General features: G+C 46.9%; 1 protein-coding gene across 1 annotated transcript in view; it reads left to right on the top strand.

Moving 5' to 3' along the window:
- LOC110567842 (transcription factor 20) overlaps nt 1-17,716 on the top strand; it is a 75,601-nt gene that overhangs the window by 54,602 nt on the left and 3,283 nt on the right. The window contains 2 exon segments of the mRNA XM_064368084.1: nt 2,840-2,933; nt 12,071-12,120. Of these exon segments, the coding sequence (XP_064224154.1) occupies nt 2,840-2,933; nt 12,071-12,120 (144 nt within the window).

Below are 17,716 nucleotides of genomic sequence, written 5' to 3'. Positions count from 1 at the left end.
GCCAGGTTGTGGAGTTGAGGTAGGAAGCAAATAGACATTGTTCAGATCTAAGCTCCACGTCTTCTCTTTCCTCCTGTAAACTGAAATGGTGACAAGGCCTGCTGTATGGTTGCTTTTCATGAGATGGTCTTTGCAGATTATCTAGCATGTGTCTGACACACAGTCATCTTGGGTCACATTTACCTAACACTTTTGACCCGGCCACTGTTTTAAGCCTGAATTAATGCATTTAACCCTAATGACATTTCTATGAGGTGAGTGCTGTTATTAGTCCCACATCTGCAGGTTGAGGAATAAAGGTTGGGAATTTGGCCATGAAGGCATAGCTAGAAAGTGGAGCCACTTACCAAGCAGTTACTTAGGTTCCAGAGCATGCATACTTAACCCTTCTACAGCAGCGCCCAAGTTGTAACAAGGCTAGAGGTGGCCTGGTCCTGGGGTTTGGTGATTTAGTGCTTGACAGTGTCATGGTAGGTTCAGGTCTCTCCATCTTGCCACTGTTCTGTCCTCAGCAGGCTGGCTTTGTCTTTAGGGCTGTCCCCTCGTGGCAATACAGTGGCTGCTACAGATCCCACTGTCTAGTCCTCACAGAGGCCAGGCAAGAAGATTACCTGTTCTCCCTCTTCTCTCTCTTTGAGAGGGTGAAACTTTCATACTTATAATCCTAGCACTTTTGGAGGCTGAGATGGGAGAATTGCTTGAGCCGAGGAGTTCAAGGACGTCCCATGCAACGTAGTGAGACCCCATCTCTACAAAAACGTTTTTTAAAAAATTAGCTGGATGTGGTAGCACATGCCTGTAGTCTCAGCTACTCAAGAGGCTGAGGTGAGAGAATCACCTGAGCCTGGGAGGTAGAGGCTGCAGTGAGCCATGATTATGCCACTGCACTACAGCCTGGGTGACAGAGCAATACATTTTCTTAAAATTAAAAAAAAGAGAAAAAGGAGAGTGGTGCGAAATGTTTGCAAAAGGCTTTTTTCTTGCAGGCTTTCCTACCAGAAATGCTTGACATACCCGTTTCTAAATGGCCACCACTCACTGTGATTCATCTCCCAGGGTGGGGAGGACCTTATCTTTTGGGCTTCTTGAGTAAGAAAGTGTCGGCGAGAGGCTGGGCACAGTGGTTCATGCCTGTAATCCCAGCACTTTGGGAGGCCGAGGTGAGCAGATCATGAGGTCAGGAGTTTGAGACCAGCCTGGCTAACATGGCAAAACCCTATCTCTACTAAAAATACAAAAATTAGCCGGGTGTGGTAGTGCTCACCTCTAATCCCAGCTACTCAGGAGGCTGAGGCAGGAGAATAACTTGAACCCGGGAGGCAGAGGTTGCAGTGAGCCAAGATCGTGCCATTGCACTCCAGCCTGGGGGACAGAGCGAGATTCTGTCCCGAAAAAAAAAAAAAAAGAAATTGGCAGCTGACATGGCTGCAGGGTGGCCACCGACGGACTGCTCACACTTCCTTAAGTTGATAATGAGTCCTTTTGGATTCTGAGACGCTCTGTGGCACTGACAAAAGTAGACAGTCTAGGACTACCAGAAATGCTGTGAATTTGTCCTTGGTTTACTCTAGGCCACATGGTAAATAAACATGTACTGATTATCGGCACCAAGAAATACCTTGGTTTTCTGAGAGCAGGGCAAAGCTTTTAAAAGACTAATCTTTTCCAGCCCTTGTCCCTACCTCTTTTGTCTCTGGAGGATGCCAGGGATGGTCATCCAGAATCTCAGCTCTGACCTGAAACAAGTTATTTTCCCTCTGGTGTCTCAAGAGTTTTGTGTGAAGTGTTAGGAGCGCTTTCCAGGTGGAATAGTGCAGAGAGCTAGATGAGATCATTCAGTCTGAGCATGGGGAGTGCTTGGGCTTTGCTGTTGCTGGCGTTAGCATAGTTTCTCATCAGTATTGTGTCGGGGGCCTGAGCCAGCTCAGTGTAATTGCTTAGGGAACACTCTTATTTTTCATAGAAGCAGGAACAAGTTTGTGTCTCTTCCAGCTAGCCTTACTGGTTGTGTGCCTCTGCTACCTGAACAGCCTGCATCTTTAGTAGGGTCACATGTGGTTGAGTTTTATGAATATGTTTATTGCTGATAGGACATATTTCTTACCCTGACAGGATGAGCACTTATAACAGCCACATCACAGGGCAGACAGAGATGTGCCCTACTTTAAGAAAACCTGACCATATAAGGAGGAGTGTCTCAATTACAAAGTAATGTCTCACTTAGCCAGAAATTCATGGCAGGTTTTCTGGTGCATTTAAAATAAGATGCATGTATAAAAATACCATTTGCACACAGGAGCCCATATTTTCTGAAAAGGGAATTATACTTGTATTGGGCATTTGGGGTAAGTAGATCAAAAATAAAAATAAAATCTTCTTACAAGAACTAGAAACCAGATTCCACTTTTAATTCTAAAAGGTTTATATATAACTCTACTACCTTACCCTTCCCCAGATTTTCACAGCAGAAGTAAACAGGGAAGATCTGCAGGCCACTTACGCTAGCAGAATATGTGGGTGGGTGGACCGGGGAGCACCAGAGGCAGGGCTGGGGATACCACTCTGGGATGTCCTTTATGACATGGATTGCTTATCCCACCCTGTTGTGTTGTTGATTTGAGAACACTTGTGAGGCTTGGCCTGAAACATTATTGCTGGATCACTTCCCATGGTGTGGTCAGTGAGTAGTGTTTAGAAATTGACCAGCCCGTCCTGCCACCACAGACTCCTCTAACCACAGAGACACGTGCTGAGGTCTAACAGATGGGGACCAGGGAAGGGCCGGAGGAGAGGGCTGAATCTGGGATACTGACATGCCTGATTTTTCCCTTCCTTTCAGAAATGTTCCCACTGCCAGGAGGCAGGCGCCACCTTGGGCTGCTACAACAAAGGCTGCTCCTTCCGATACCATTACCCGTGTGCCATTGATGCAGGTAAGAGGAGACCACAGACCCCTGTCCAGAGCATCCAAAGAGTTAGGACATACAGTTTGATTCTCTCCATTTTTTTTGTCAGTTCATAAAAAAATTCCTACCCTCTTCCCCTTCCTCCAGTCCCTGGCAACCACTATTCTGTTTTCTTTTATAAATTTTTACAATTTTTTTTTCCTTGAAGCTCTGTTGGACTCAATCCTTTCTATCTGTGGACTTTCCTGTGCTGTACATTTGGGTTATTTCTACTTTTTGACTATTATGAATAATGCTGCTATAGAGTATTCACATACAAGCATTTGTATGAACATGTTTTCTGTTCTCTTGGATGTATACCTGAGAGTAGAATTGCTGGATCATATGGTAACTCTGTGTAACCTTTTAAGGAACTGCCAGACTGTTTTCCAAAGTGGCTGCCCTGTTTTACATTCCCACCGGAAGTGCATGAGGGTTCTCCTTTCCCCAGATCCTCCCTGATGCTTGCTGTCGTGTTTTTTTTTTTTTTTTTTTTTTTTTTTTTCCTTCAATGTAGCCAACCCAGTGGGTAAGAAATGGTATTTCATTGTGGTTTTTATTTGTATTTCCCTAATGGCTAATAATGTTGAGCATTTTTTTATGTGCTTATCGGCCATTTGTACATCTTCTTTGGAGAAATAGCTATTCACATCCTTTGCCCATTGTTAAATTGGGTTATTTATCTTTTTATTGTCAAGTTTTAAGAATTATTTGTAGGCCGGGCGTGGTGGCTCACACCTGTAATTCCAGCACTTTGGATGGCTGAGGTGAGCAGATGATGAGGTCAGGAGTTCGAGACTAGCCTGGCCAACATAGTGAAACCCTGTTTCTACTAAAAATAAAATTAGCCAGGCATGGTGGTGCACGCCTGTAGTCCCAGTTACTCAAGAGACTCAGGAGAATCGCTTGAACCCGGGAGGCGGAGGTTGCGGTGAACCGAGATCGCACCACTGCACTCCAACCTGAGCAACAGAATGAGACACAAAAAACAAAAAAGGAATTATTTGTATTTCTGGATATATGGTTTGCAAATATTTTCTTCTACTCTCTGAATTGTCTTTTTACTTTGATAGAATCACACAGGCAGTTCTCTATTGGACATCAACTGGGTGTCCTACAGTTTAGTTCAGTTCCGATACTAGGCAGAGTTAGTACAGCCCACACAGGTTAAGGGCTCAGTCCCATGAGACCACTCCCCACTTCAGATGCCAGTCTCGAGCCCTGTGATATGACCTGTGTTTCCGAATGATCAGCTATAAACTGGGGTTCCCAAAACCCCTTCCTTGGGTTTGATTAATGTTTAACGTGGCTCACGGAACTCAGGGAAACACTTCACTTGTGTTTACACATTATAAAGAATGCAGATGAACAGCCAGATGAAAGAAACACATAGGGCCAGATATGTGGGAAGGGACATGCACTCTCCAGGGGCACCACCCCTGAGGTACCTTCATGTGCTCAGCAGTCCAGAAGCTCTTTGAATCCAGTAGTTCATGGATTTTTGGAGGCTTCATTATGTAGGCATAATCAGTTATTAACTCAGTCTTCACCTCCTCTCTCCTTCCTGGAGTGGGGTGGGTAGAGCTAAAAGTTCCAAGCTTTTAATCATGGCTTAGTCTCTCTGGTGCCTAGCCCCCATCCAGGAGCCACCAAGAGTTGCCTCGTGCTGCTATCATCCAGGAAATTCTAAGGGGTTAGGAGCTCCATGTCAGGAACCAGGATCAAAAACCAAATATTAAAAGATGCTCCTAGGACCCCTAATTGCTCAGGAATTTACACGGGTTTTAGGAGCTCTGTGCCAGGAATCAGGGATGAAAACTAAAATATGTCTTTCTTACTCTAAACCACAGTATTACAAGGAGTGTTGCATTTTGTTTGTTGAGATGGTAGGGTGGCATTTTGCAGTGTGTTAACTGTTGAAAGAAGGGAAACATTCTGTTAAAGAAGTGTCATCCAGTGAGTGGTGCAGAATACCAGAGTTTTGACTCAGAGCTTCGATGACCTGGGAGAATCACCTTTCTTTTTCTAGACTTTAGTCCCTTCAGTGGGTGTTTTCCCCAGTTACTTTTTCGGCAGCAGGGTGGGTGTTAATTTTAAGTTTATTAGGGTTTTTACTTTTTATTTATTTATTTATTTATTTATTTATTTTTGAGACAAAGTTTTGCTCTTATTGCCCAGACTAGAGTGCAATGGCGTGATCTCGGCTCACTGCAACCTCTGCCTCCTGGGTTCAAGCCATTCTCCTGCCTCAGCCTCCTGAGTAGCTGGGATTACAGGCTCACATGATCACACCCAGCTAATTTTTTATTTTTACTAGAGTTGGGGTTTTGCCATGTTGACCAGGCTGATTTCCAACTCCTGGCCTCAGGTGATCCACCCGCCTTTGTCTCCCAAAGTGCTGGGATTAGAGATGTGAGCCACTGTGACCAGCCTTTTTTACTTTTTTTAATGGACAATAATTGTAGACATGGGGTGCTCAGTAATGTGTGCGTGTGTGTGTGTGTGTATGTGTGTATAAAATGATCAGACCTGGGTAATTAGCACATCCAACATCTCAAACATCATGTTGGGAACATTTGGTATCTTCTGGTCATTTGAAACTATACAATACATTGTTGTTAACTGTTGTCATCCTGTAGTGAACACTAGAACTTATTTTTCTCATCTAGATGTAATTTTATATTCTTTAACAAATCTCTACCTACCCTTTCCTTTCCTTTCCTTTCCTTTCCCCTTCCTAGCCTCTAGTATCCTCTGTTCTACTTTTTATTAATACTTCTATAAGATCAGCTTTTTTAGTTTCCATGTGAGTGAGAACATGCAGCTTTTAACTTTCTGTGCTTGACACAATGTCTTCATGTTATTTCTTGAGCATTAGATGTGTCTAAGACCATCACACCCAGGCAGCCCCCATGATGCCTGTGGTCACGTTTGAGGAAAAGTGGTGGGAGAAGGCAGCAAGTAGCATGGTACTTGTCATCTGCGTGCCACCCCCCCGCCCCGTGCTTCCCCAGGAGGCAGCTACACTGTCCCTAGGAGGTGGGGTTTGATTTGAATCTGATGGGAAGGGGAAGAGGGTATGGCTGACTGCATGATGGGAACAGGCAAGAGGCATAACGCACATAGAGCAGGGCCCGCCAGACTTGGATCAGGTCTCAGAGTTCATCCTGCCTATCCTTCCTTCCAGCACAGCAGTTACTGCAGCTCCTGACTTTTGTGTCAGCATGTCTCCATTCCTCCACATCCTTCTCTTTGCCCTTACCTCCCACTTCCCTCTTGTCTCTCCAAGCTTCTGTAGGAGAAACAGCTAAAAAGAACAAGAGAGGTATAGAGGACAACACTGTTGCCAGTTAGATTCATATAAAAGTGTGTGTGTTCACAAGTACATGTGCACTGAAGGGCAGCTTGATGCCAAGGCACTGTTTGATCAGAGGAAAAATAGGAAATCAGAAATAGAGTGCCAGGTGCAGTGGCTCACACCTGTAATCCCAGCACTTTTGGAGGCTGAGATGGGAAGAGTGCTTAAGCCCAGAAGTTCGAGAGCAGCCTGGCCAACATGGCAAAACCCCATCTCTACAAAAAAATTTTTAAAAATTAGCCAGGCATGGTAACTCTTGCCTGTAGCCCCAGCTACCCAGGAGGCTGAGATGGAAGGATCACCTGAGCCCAGGAGGGGCTGCATGAGCTGTGATTGGGCCACTGCACTCCAGCCTGGGCAACAGAGTGAGACCCCGTCTCAAAAAAAAAAAAAAATAGCCTTGAAATATCAGTGCAGGAAGTTTGGGTTTTAGTCCGTCGCCTTCTTCTCTTTTCTCCTCCAAATGTTTTCATGTTGAGTCTAAGCTGTTATTTACCCTGGGTCATTGTCTGCCATATTCTGTAGTACAGCCAGTTAAATCCTTCTCAAGAGCTAACCAGTTAACCAGGTATGGTGGTTCACAACTGTAATCCCAGCTACTCAAGAGGCTGTGGCCAGATGACTGCTTGAGGCCAGGAATTCAAGTTCAGCTTAGATAACATAGCGAGAACTGGTCTGTTCAAATAAAAGTAAGTTTTTAAAAGAGCCAACCAGTTGCCTTTTCTCATTTTCATTACCCTTAGTTACATCAGAATGTTGTGTTTTCTTCCTGTAGTCTAGTGACTAGGAAAGGGGGAGTGGTAATACAAATAATTTTTTTGTTTCTAGTTGAAGAAAATGGCTTTTTGGTGATTTTTTTTTTTTTTTTTTTTTTTTTTTTTGAGACAGGGTCTAACTATGTTGCCCAGGCTAGACTCAGACTCTTGGACTCAAGTGATCCTTCCAAGTAGCTGGGAATACAGGCATGTGCCATCATGCCCAGCTACATATGAGGATTTTTAAGTATTAAGTTTTTTATGGTTTATTGTTTTATATTGGGAGTACTTTGAGTGTTGACTCTCCCAGTTGGCAGCTGGGAAAGAAGTGGTCTCCCCACTGAGGCTGTGTTCAGGGATACATTAGGGTGAGCAGACAGGACAGGCAGGTACCACATCCCATCCAAGCACACTTCAGTAAGGGTCCCCCACCGGAGGTTGCCTCTGCTCTTGGTTCATAGCCTGCCTTCTAGTCCAGTTTCTAAGATGTCAGGCAGCAAAGCTCAGCTTTGCAGTGATGGAAACGCTTTAGTTCTGCACTCTCCAATGTGGTAACCACAAACCAGATGTGACCATTGAGTCCTAGTGAGATGAGGAAATGAATTTTTTTTTTTTTTTTAATTTTAACTTAAGTGGCCATGTATGGCTAGTGGCTGAACAGCAAAGGCTTAGAGCTACCCTTATAAATCCATGTTCAGGTGATATGGGTTGGGATTCTTTGGAAGGGGTCATAGGGCACTGGAGCATCCTCTCCTCTAATGGAAGCCTGCCCAGGTTGCCACCCCAGCGCACCAGCAGAGAAGCACAGGACCTTTTTTTATTAGCTGAGGGCTTGTGAGTAAATGGTATCTGTCATTTTCTGTTTTGGGGCCCATCTTGGTAGCCTGCCTAGTTAAGCCGATAGCATCTCTATTTAACAGAAGTTGGTGGCCGACTGTCCAGTGAGACAGAGGGGTCTGGGTTGGGAGGAGTGAGGACAGGGCTGTTGGCCTCTGGCTTTGCTGCCTCTGCTGCTGTGCACTCTGCTCCTTCATGTGGAGAGCTGAGACCAGAGGCAGCTTCACAAGATGACCATGTCTTGGTCATTGCGGTCTTTTTGATGACTCAAGTCATAGTGACCCAGAGGCCTGCACTGCTCTGTGGGAATGGATGTTTGTATTATTCCACACAGTCTTCTTGGAAATTTCTCTCTATGTATGATGTAACTTTGTATCCAGGAAACAGGTTTATTGATTGACTTTTCTTTCTAATCATAACTAAAATAGGTCCTTGATTTAAGAATCCCTAATCTCCCTATGGAGTAAAGAGCAGTATAACATTTTCAGCTCTGCCTTGCTGTCAACCACCCAGATCTTGAAAGAGCTGTTGATGTCTCACGGAAAACTTTTATTACTGGGATGTCTCCATAGAAACAGAATCTCTGTTTCATGAAGATCTGTGCTGCCTGCCGCCTTCCCCCTCCTGATGTCTATCCTGCATTTCTGACGTCATGGTCAGCTGTTCCGTGCTGCTTGTTTTGTCACAGGCACAGGATTTGGCTTCAGGTGGTGGTTACGGTAATAAGAGCATGAGCTCTGGTTTTTTAAAAAAATTAATACATTTATTACAGTGAGCCCCAACAATTAAGACAGAAGAGAAAAACAGGCTGTGGTAGCTCATTAATAATTCCACTGTGCATAAAGAACCTTGCGTAGAGGGTTTTTTCTTTTACTCTCATGAAAAAACACAGCGGGGAATTCTACTTTCTGCAGCTCTCTTTGCAGCAGCAATTTAAAGCTGCTATCTCTTTTGCAGACTTTGATCTTGCTAGTGCAGTCAGAGCCCTGGATGGGTTGTTAGGAAATGCTGGTGGTCTGGGTCCTCCTCAAGGGACAGCTGTCTGGATCACAGAAACCGGTCCCACTGCCAAGAGCCCCATATTTCCCTCCTTACGGCCCAGGAGCCTGAACCTACCCTTCAGCAAGCCAGGGTGGGGCTGGCAGGTTCCTGTGTCCCAAGCCCTGCAATGTGCCAACATGAGGAATAACAGTAGCATTGGGGTAGAGTGTAGGTGAATTTGAGTGTATCTGGTACCCAACAGATCCAAAGGACATTAGATCTTGTTTTTCCCACCTCCCTCCTTGAGCCCACCATCCTCAACCTGGGAGCATGTGGATGTATGCAGATATTGAAGCTTCACAGAGCTTGTAATGAGGAGCTCAGTAAATCCACCCTGCCTTTGAGCTTAAAGAGATAAATCAAAGTGGCCTTCTCTTCTAGGGTGTTGATGTTTGTGTCTGCAAGCCATCTTGTTGACTAGGCCACCTTGTGGGTCTTTCTGAGCTTGGAAGATGATCTCGCAAGCTGTTCACTTTGACTTCACTGTGCAGAAGTGCTGACTGGGCCCTCTGGACAGTGTAGGACACTGCCTGGGCCTTGAAGAACAGAGATTGAGAGAGCAAGACTGGCTGGCCATGTAGGTGCAGTTGCCTGTTCAGAGTGCTCAGAAGAGGTTTTACTATACCTACTGCTCTTCACTCTTCCCTCCCAGCAGGGACTGGTAAGAGAAGCTCCCCTGCGCCCTCCAGGTTTCTGAGCTTTTTAGCTATGGTTCTGGCCCCTGCCAAAACCTGAATTGTGGTTCCTGACGGCCTGTGGACATGTATGAGAACAGAAGAGGGCATTGTCTGCACGGTGTTCCTGCATGGGAGGCCTTGTCAAAGATGGACACTGCCTCGAGCAGATTGCTTTAGGAGACTTCCGTTTCCAGATGTATCTAACATTAGTTTCAAGTTGTCTTTAGCGTGCACTTACAGTGTCTTACTCGTTTCTGCTTCTAACTCAGAGGGAACCCATTTCCTAACATTAGGCGTGTTTTATTAATGGTCCGTCTCAGCTAGTCACTGTTCCATGGCTGTGAGGAAACTGAGCCACCTGCGCCTTTCTGATAGCACCCTTTGCCACTCATGTGGTCCCCATCCTCATTTGTATAAACCCCTGTGGCATAAGCGTGGCCATAACAACATGTGCTGTACTGTTGGCCTCAAACTAGAGACTGAGCCAGCATAGTGCTTGCTGCCGGAGCCCAGGTAAGAAGAGAGCATGTCCCCTGAGCTCCAGTTGTCTGGCTCCTGCTGTTTATAAACTCTCTGGCAGATTGGAGCAGCAGGAGTCTTGGTCACACTATGTACTTGTGGGTTTTAAATTAACACATTTCATTTACTGCCTTGCTAGTTGCTTGCTGGGGAAGGGGGTTGGAGGTTAGTGATAACTTACTAAGCTCTTGGGCCCACAAAACCAAGAAGGCTGCTGCCCACTCTCTTAGATATTCACGGGCTCCAACGAAAGGCTGTGATATTCCAGGTCTGGCCAAATATAAAAGAGTCTTTTTGACTTGTTTTAGGATACTGGGACCTGAAAAGTTTTCATGTGTATGTTCCTTGCTTATTACTATTGCACTTGAAATCTGTGGGCACACAGGCTGCTAGTCTGGATCTCAGTTTAAATTTAACAAGGGTAAGTACCATGGCTGCCTCTTGCCATGGTGCCTGGGAGCTCTCTGAGAATGTGTTATCAATATTTATTAACATTCTGCCACCACGTCTTGCACCAGTGACCTGGCTGTCAGTCTCCAGGAGCTGTGGTGTGCAGAGTGAACTCATTAATTAGATTTCCTTGCCCTGATCCATGCACTACCCTTGTGCGAGAGCTCAACTCACCTGGAGGCAGATGTGTCCTTGCTGCCATCCAGGATGCTGTCATCATGTTGCAAGTTGGAATGAATCATTTTTCCTCCAAGGATTAAAAGCATCCTCACAGGATTTTACCTTCCTCTGAAGCATTTAGTGTGGATTATGTGATTTGTGTTGGAGGCTTCTGTGTCTCCATGGGTCATAGGGCAAAGGTGACAGTGGGGCTCTCGGGCCTGGCCACCTTTCTGTCTCAGACACCTGGGCTTTCTCTATACAGAGAAGAAAAGACGATTTCAGATTTTCAAGTGTTTTTACAAGGAGGCTTTGGCTTGAGCCTGAGAAATGGGGGTTAGCCTAGAATTAAGGTTGTTTAAAATAGCATTTATTGGTGATATCATGGGACTATAGAAAAGGTAAAATTTAAATCATATTTATCTTATTACCCAAAGAGAATGATTGTTATATATTTATAGATTTCTTTTCAGTCTTCTTTTTTTTTTTGAGACGAAGTCTTGCTCTGTTGCCAGGCTGGAGTGCCGTGGCGCCATCTTAGCTCACTGCAACCTCCGACTCCCTGGTTCAAGCGATTTTCCTGCCTCAGCCTCCCAAGTAGCGGGAATTACAGGCACACACCACCATGCCCAGCCAATTTTTATATTTTCAGTAGAGACAGGGTTTCACCGTGTTGACCAGGCTGGTCTCAATCTTTTGATCTCTTGATTTACCTGCCTTGGCCTCCCAAAGTGCTGGGATTACAGGTGTGATCCACCGCACCCGGCCTTTTTAAGATAGTCTTGCTTGCCCAGGCTATAGTGCAGTGATGTGATCATAGCTCACTGCAGCCTTGAACTCCTGAGCTCAAGGAATCTTCCCACTTCAGCCTCCCAAGTAGCTGGGACAGGCAAGTGCCATCACACCCAGTCTTTCAGTCTTTTTTAATAGTAACAGGGTCTCACTGTGTTGTCCAGGCTGGTCTTGACTCTTAGACTCAAGTGATCCTTCTGCCTCAGGCTTCCAGAGGGCTATGATTACAGGTGTGAGCCACCATACCCAGCCCCTAGTCTGTTTTTTTAAGGTATATACACATTTTAATAAAATTAGTACATTTATACATTTGTATATTCTGTTTTTTTCAAGCAGTTTTATTTCATGCATGTTTTTTTAAGTGACAGATATTCCATCATGTTAAGGTATCATACTCACTTGGGTTGTCTCTAATGTTTTCCTATTAGAAGTAACAGTGTAGGGACCTCCTGTCTGACCCTGTCAATCCCAGCCAGCATGAGCACACCCGCGTCCAGCTGTAAAGTCTCCATCTGACTGTCCCCTTCTGTCTTGCAGATTGTTTGCTACATGAGGAGAACTTCTCGGTGAGGTGCCCTAAGCACAAGGTGAGTCAGAGGCCCCAAGAGCTGCCAGCGGGGATGGGATCAAGGGTGGTTCCTCCTGAAAGACCGAAGGACCAAGTGTTGTAGGGCCTCACCCATGCCTGGCCCCACCTGTGCCTCCGGCTACCAATCCACTCCTGGCCCTGGGAAGGTGGAGGGGCATGATGCTGAGGGGAGACCCCGTGGCATGGGGGCCAGCACTCTGAGTGGTATGAGGATGCCAGAAGAAATGTATTTTGGAGGTGGGGGGGTGTTTGTCTATTCATTAAGGGAAGTGAGAAGATCAAACTCGATCAAGCCACTGATTTCCACTTTAGGTTACTAGAACCCCAGTTCACAGGTTGTTTGGTAAGACTGGTTCTAGGCCTTGAGGCCTATGTAGAGGCATCTTCCCAGACTAGACGTCGAGCTGACCCCAAGGTTCTGGGGAAGCTCACGGTCTCTTCCAGGTTGTGCTTCTGCAGAAGCAGCCTGATGCACAGTGGATAGGCTGCCTCAGCTCTACTTCCCAGTTTATTTAGGAGGTGGTCTCGTGGTCACTTCCTTTAGGAAAGGGTGAGAGGTGAGGGGTGAATTACCTGTTTGTGGATACCACATATATGTATGGGGAGGGTGTATATGGAGAGGGAGCCCCAAGAAAGGATCAAAACGGAGACCACTGCCACCTGATGTTTCCTGCAGAGGCTGCACTGTGTCTCTGGCTGAGGTCACACTGACACCTGGCGGTCACTGGTCACACACAGTCTTAAATCTAGTAGGGCCCAAAGGATGAGGAGGAGGTTATCCAGAGAGGCCTGTCCTCAAAATGCTCCTGAAGGATGCTTGCTTATGCTTTTTTAAAGCAATTATTTCTGGGGAGGGGCTGTCATAGGATTTTATATTCTTTATTTTTATTTAATTTGCATGTTATTTTTAGAACTCTCCTTTTAAGGGTCACATTTTGCCTCAGAAAACCCTGTCTGAATGTCTCCTGTTTGTCATCAGGACTGACTCTGCCTTTTCTTTCCTTTTCTCTGTGCCACGCCTGTCCTCCCTCTGCCCTCCCTGATTTCCGCTCTATCCTCTCCCACCTGTCTGTCTCCTCTTGGCTTTGCCTGTGTCAGCCTCCCCTTCCGTGCCCTCTCCCCCCCTTGCAGAACAAGACTGCAAAAGGCAGCCTCAGCACAGAGCAGTCGGAGCGGGGGTGAGGGGGGCAGTGTGCTCGTGGGAATGGAAAGGACAGCAAGCACAGGTGAGTCGGGGCCTCTGGGCTCCCTGCACCCTGCCCAGCTCCCAGTAGGCCTTGTTGCCTCTGCTCTCCTGCCCGCTCCAGGCTGTGCCGCCAGCATTTCATCCCGTGGATGGCAACACCAGGTGGATGCAGTGTTCTTCCATTGGTTACTTAGCTCCCCGAGAATATCTGTGGAAAGTAGTGGGGGCTTCAAAACTGTCCACTGCCCTTGGGGTGCAGGGTGACTGTTCGTGAAGGCAGCCCTTCAGGGCACAGCTGGCCAGGGTGGCCTTGTGAGTGGTGCTCCTGAGGACAGGATACAACAGGCTTTTAGGTATCTTTCTTCCAGACAGGGCATCTCTTGCCTGTTGCCCCTGCTCTTTCCCCCATCTCAAAAAAAGTTCCAGTCAGAGGTCTCTTCTTTTTAATTGACTGCATTTCTGTAAAGTTTATGGTATGTTTTACTTTGAAAACAACAGAACTCTTAGTTTTGTTATTTGAAATCTTTTTTCTCCAGTATTATGAAGGATTCCTTTTTGCCGAAGTACAAAGGAAAGGAAAATTCTCAAAGATTTAGTAGACTCTAGCATCTGATTTAATTTTACTCTTAAAAATCCTGAGGCTGGGCATGGTGGCTCATACCTATAATGCCAGCATTTTGGGAGACCAAGGCAGGAGGATCGCTTGAGCCCAGGAGTTCAAGACCAGCCTGGGCAACAGTGAGACCCTGTCTCTACATTTTTAAGAAAAAATTAGCCGTGCATGGTGGTGTGCACCTTTAGTCTCATCTACTTAGGAGGCCGAGCCAGGAAAATCAGTTGATCCCTGGAGGTTGAGGCTGCAGTGAGCCATGATGGCACCACTACATTTCAGCCTGGGCCACAGTGAGACCCTGTCTCCAAAAAAAAAAAAGAAAAGAAAAGAAAAATTATTATGATTGAGTTGTGCTTGCTGTGAGTTTGTGTGGGACCGTGGTCAGGGCCCTCTCGGCAGACATCTGTGAAAACAGGATGGTAAGACTTGGGTCTCTCAAAGCCACGGGCCTCCAGGCTCTACACTGCTCCTTCACCCTCCCTGCCTCACTGAGGCATGAAGGGAAATAGATTGTAAAGAAAAGAAAAACCAAAGTGTAACTTGTGGCACTTGCTGCTACAGGATGGGGCAGGAGGACTAGTTGTCTCAGAATTCTGTGTTCATTGAGGGGTCATTTCTCTCTGGGAGGACTTCTGTGTTGACCTCAGGAGTTTGACCCACACAGCTCCACTAGACCTGTGCCTTCCTGCAGCGCCATGTGCCTGACCACCTTCTGGATCGTGCCCTTCCCCTTTTACCACTACTGACTTGCAGAGAAGTCAGGTGGGGGCTGATAAGTACCTTCTTGATAGGGCATTGAGTGTAGTGCCTGCTTTTCTCTTTCCTCTTCCAGGGAGTAGGGCTGGCAGTAGAGGAATGAGAGCAAAGCAGGGAGATAGGTGGAATCCATTCCATGTGTTCCTGGGTCACAGGAACCAAATGAGCAAATGAAGCCTCTGGGACTTCTAAGTACGTTGCCACCATCAGCAAGTAGCTGCTGGTTTTCCAGAACCTGCTAGGCTAGGCTGCACTGCCTACCTGCCCCCCGCTCCTTTCTCTGGGATTAGCCCTCAGGGCAAGGCAGCAGTTGGGTAGTTTTTTAAAGAACTGTTGCTGATGGCTCTCCTGCATGTCCGTACACTCTTGAGGGTGTTGCTGTGCCTTCCCATTGATGCCCCTGTGCTGGCCCCAGCCCAGATGGTTAGAGTCAAGTTCTATAGGGGACCACGTTGAGTATTTCTGGAATGTGTTCTAGAAGACCTGGTTAAGGAAACAGCTTAAGTGTTTTTTGTTTTTGTCCTAAAATTGCATCTGTGAGAAGAAAGTTTGGGCCCTGTGCCTGGTGGACAAATCTCTTGGGGATTTTGTTCATCACCTGTTTCTCTTATCATTCTTGGGCCTTCCTAGTTGACAGGGTCCTTGACTTTTTTTTTTTTGAGACGGAGTCTCGCTCTGTTGTCCAGGCTGGAGTACAGTGACACAATCTGAACTCAGTGCAACCTCCATCTCCCAGGTTCAAGTGATTCTCTTACCTCAGCCTCCTGCATAGCTGGGCTACAGGCGTGGGCCACCATGCCTGGCTAATTTTTGTATTTTTTATAGAGACAGGGTTTCACCATGTTGCTCAGGCTGGCCTTGAACTCCTGACCTCAAGTGATCTGCCCACTTCAGCCTCCCAAAGTGCTGAGATTACAGTTGGGAGCCACCGTGCCCTACCAACTCTTTTTTTTTTAAGACGGAATCTCGCTCTGTCACCCAGGCTGGAGTGCAATGGCAGTCTCACCTCACTGCAACCTCCACCTCCTGGGTTCAAGCGATTCTCCTGCCTCAGTCTCCTGAGTGTCTGGGATTACAGGTGCGCGCCACCACATCCAGCTAATTTTTGTATTTGTAGTAAAGACGGGGTTTCACCATGTTGATCAGGCTGGTCTCGAACTCCTGACCTCATGATATGCACTCCTCGGCCTCCCAAAGTGCTGGGATTACAGGCATCAGCCACCGTGCCCAGCCCCTACCAACTCTTGAACAGAACAATGAACTTCATCGTTCTGGGTCAAAGCACAGTAATGAAGTGGCCTCACCCATTGTAGAGGATAGTCTCAAGTCCATTGAGGTTGAACCATTTACCTCTTGGATGGAGAGGGTGGATGCGCTGCATCCAGTCCTGTCCATCTGAAATGTTACATGCTATTCCCAAAAGGCAGATGCCTTTTCCTGGTTCCCCAATTTAGCAGACTAGCATTGAGGGTGGTCACCATCCTTCATTTGTGGTAGAAGCCCTGATGACTTGGGGATAGAATCATACCTCTAACTAAAGGAGGGCTCATCTTGGGGCCCATGCTGGGGACAGAGAGCCACAATTATTGGGTGCCCTAACAAGGCAGGGAATAGACAGCAGATGTGCATGTGTTCTGCCTTCTGGTGCGCCATGTTCTGACAGAGTGGTATGGTAGGTGCTCTGTGAACAAGGTCAGACCACTTCATGTCTCTGTGTTTCGGTTTCTTCTGTAAACACGGGAATAGCAGTACCAACGTCGTGAGATTCCATTAGGAAATGCCTCTAGTGGACCAGCATAACACATTGGCTCTCTCAGCCCGTTGGTCTGCCATTCCTAGCTGTGCGTTTCTCTTGGGAGTTGTAAGGGTCAAGGCAGCAGATTGGACCTTGCACCTGCCTCTTATAGCAAAAAATACCCAAGGCTTGGGGTTAAAACATGCTGCCCCCGCCTCCTAGCATGTGAGGTACCTGGTACTTGTCCCTCACCAGGAGTGCCAGAGAGGAAAAGTCCTTCAGCTGGCCTGTGGTTGCCCACTGTCTCCTTGTGCCAAGGTGGTGGTTTTGTCGGTTTGTGTCATTGGTTGGCAGGGCTTTTGACAGTGGGACCCCTATACCCAGCTCTTCCTCCTGTCATAAATTAAATAAGGAGGCCCTGGGTTCCCCTCACAGGCTCTGTGGTCCAGCACATGGGAAGCAGTAACCTTGACTGGGGCTGATGCTGCATCCTGCATACTATGTACCCTGCACAGAACAGCCACGGATGGAAGCTGAGCAAGGCGGGGAAGGGGGAGTGGACCCCTGCCCCTGGAGCTGGACATCGCAAGCCCATTTGTGTATGAATGAATGTCACATTCTAGAGTCCCCCCTTTTTTCAGACTGATCCAGAGGATGTCCTGGGGTTATACCTCCAGAGGATAGCCAGAGTCTGTCTACTTTCCTTCCTTACCAGCCCCAGCTCAGGCCTGTGTGGCTCCTATAGTGCCTGCCTCCCTGCTACTGCTCAGCAGCCAAGCGCAGTCTTCATTAGGCCTCCCTCTAGTCCTGTCTCTTCTCTACGTCCGAGATTCTTGTTACATTCCAAATAAAGTCCAGATGTCTCACCTTGCCACCAGAGGCCTGTGGAAGTCTCAGGTGACTCTCCAGGCACCTGGCCTCCTACAGCTCCTCAGGAGCCAGGCTTTCCCCCTCTGGGCTTCTGCACACACGGTACCTTGTGCTGGAAACAGTCTGGCTCTCCATCATCATGTTGAAGACAGACTTCATCTCTTGGGTCTCAGCTTAAATGCCAGTTCCTCAGAGAAACTTTACCTTTCTAAATCCTTGTCTCCATTGCCCCTTTCCTCACGTGCAGCCTTCCTAGCATCACCACTATTTCACATCATGTACTTGTTTACTACCTGTCTCTCTACTAGAATGTAAGCTCCATGAGGGCAGGAACCACGTCTGTCTTTGCACCATCAAAGCCTAGCCCAGAGCAGGGGATGTAACTGTGTGACTATGCTAGTGCCAAGTGAGTCTATGTGAAAGGAATGAGTGCA

This window comes from Aotus nancymaae, unplaced genomic scaffold (genome assembly GCF_030222135.1).
Source record: "Aotus nancymaae isolate 86718 unplaced genomic scaffold, 86718_ANA_hifiasm-v0.15.2.pri h1tg000076l, whole genome shotgun sequence".
Taxonomy (NCBI): Eukaryota; Metazoa; Chordata; class Mammalia; order Primates; family Aotidae; genus Aotus; species Aotus nancymaae.
Note: the sequence above shows the minus strand (reverse complement) of the source record. Positions and strands in the feature narration are given on the sequence as shown.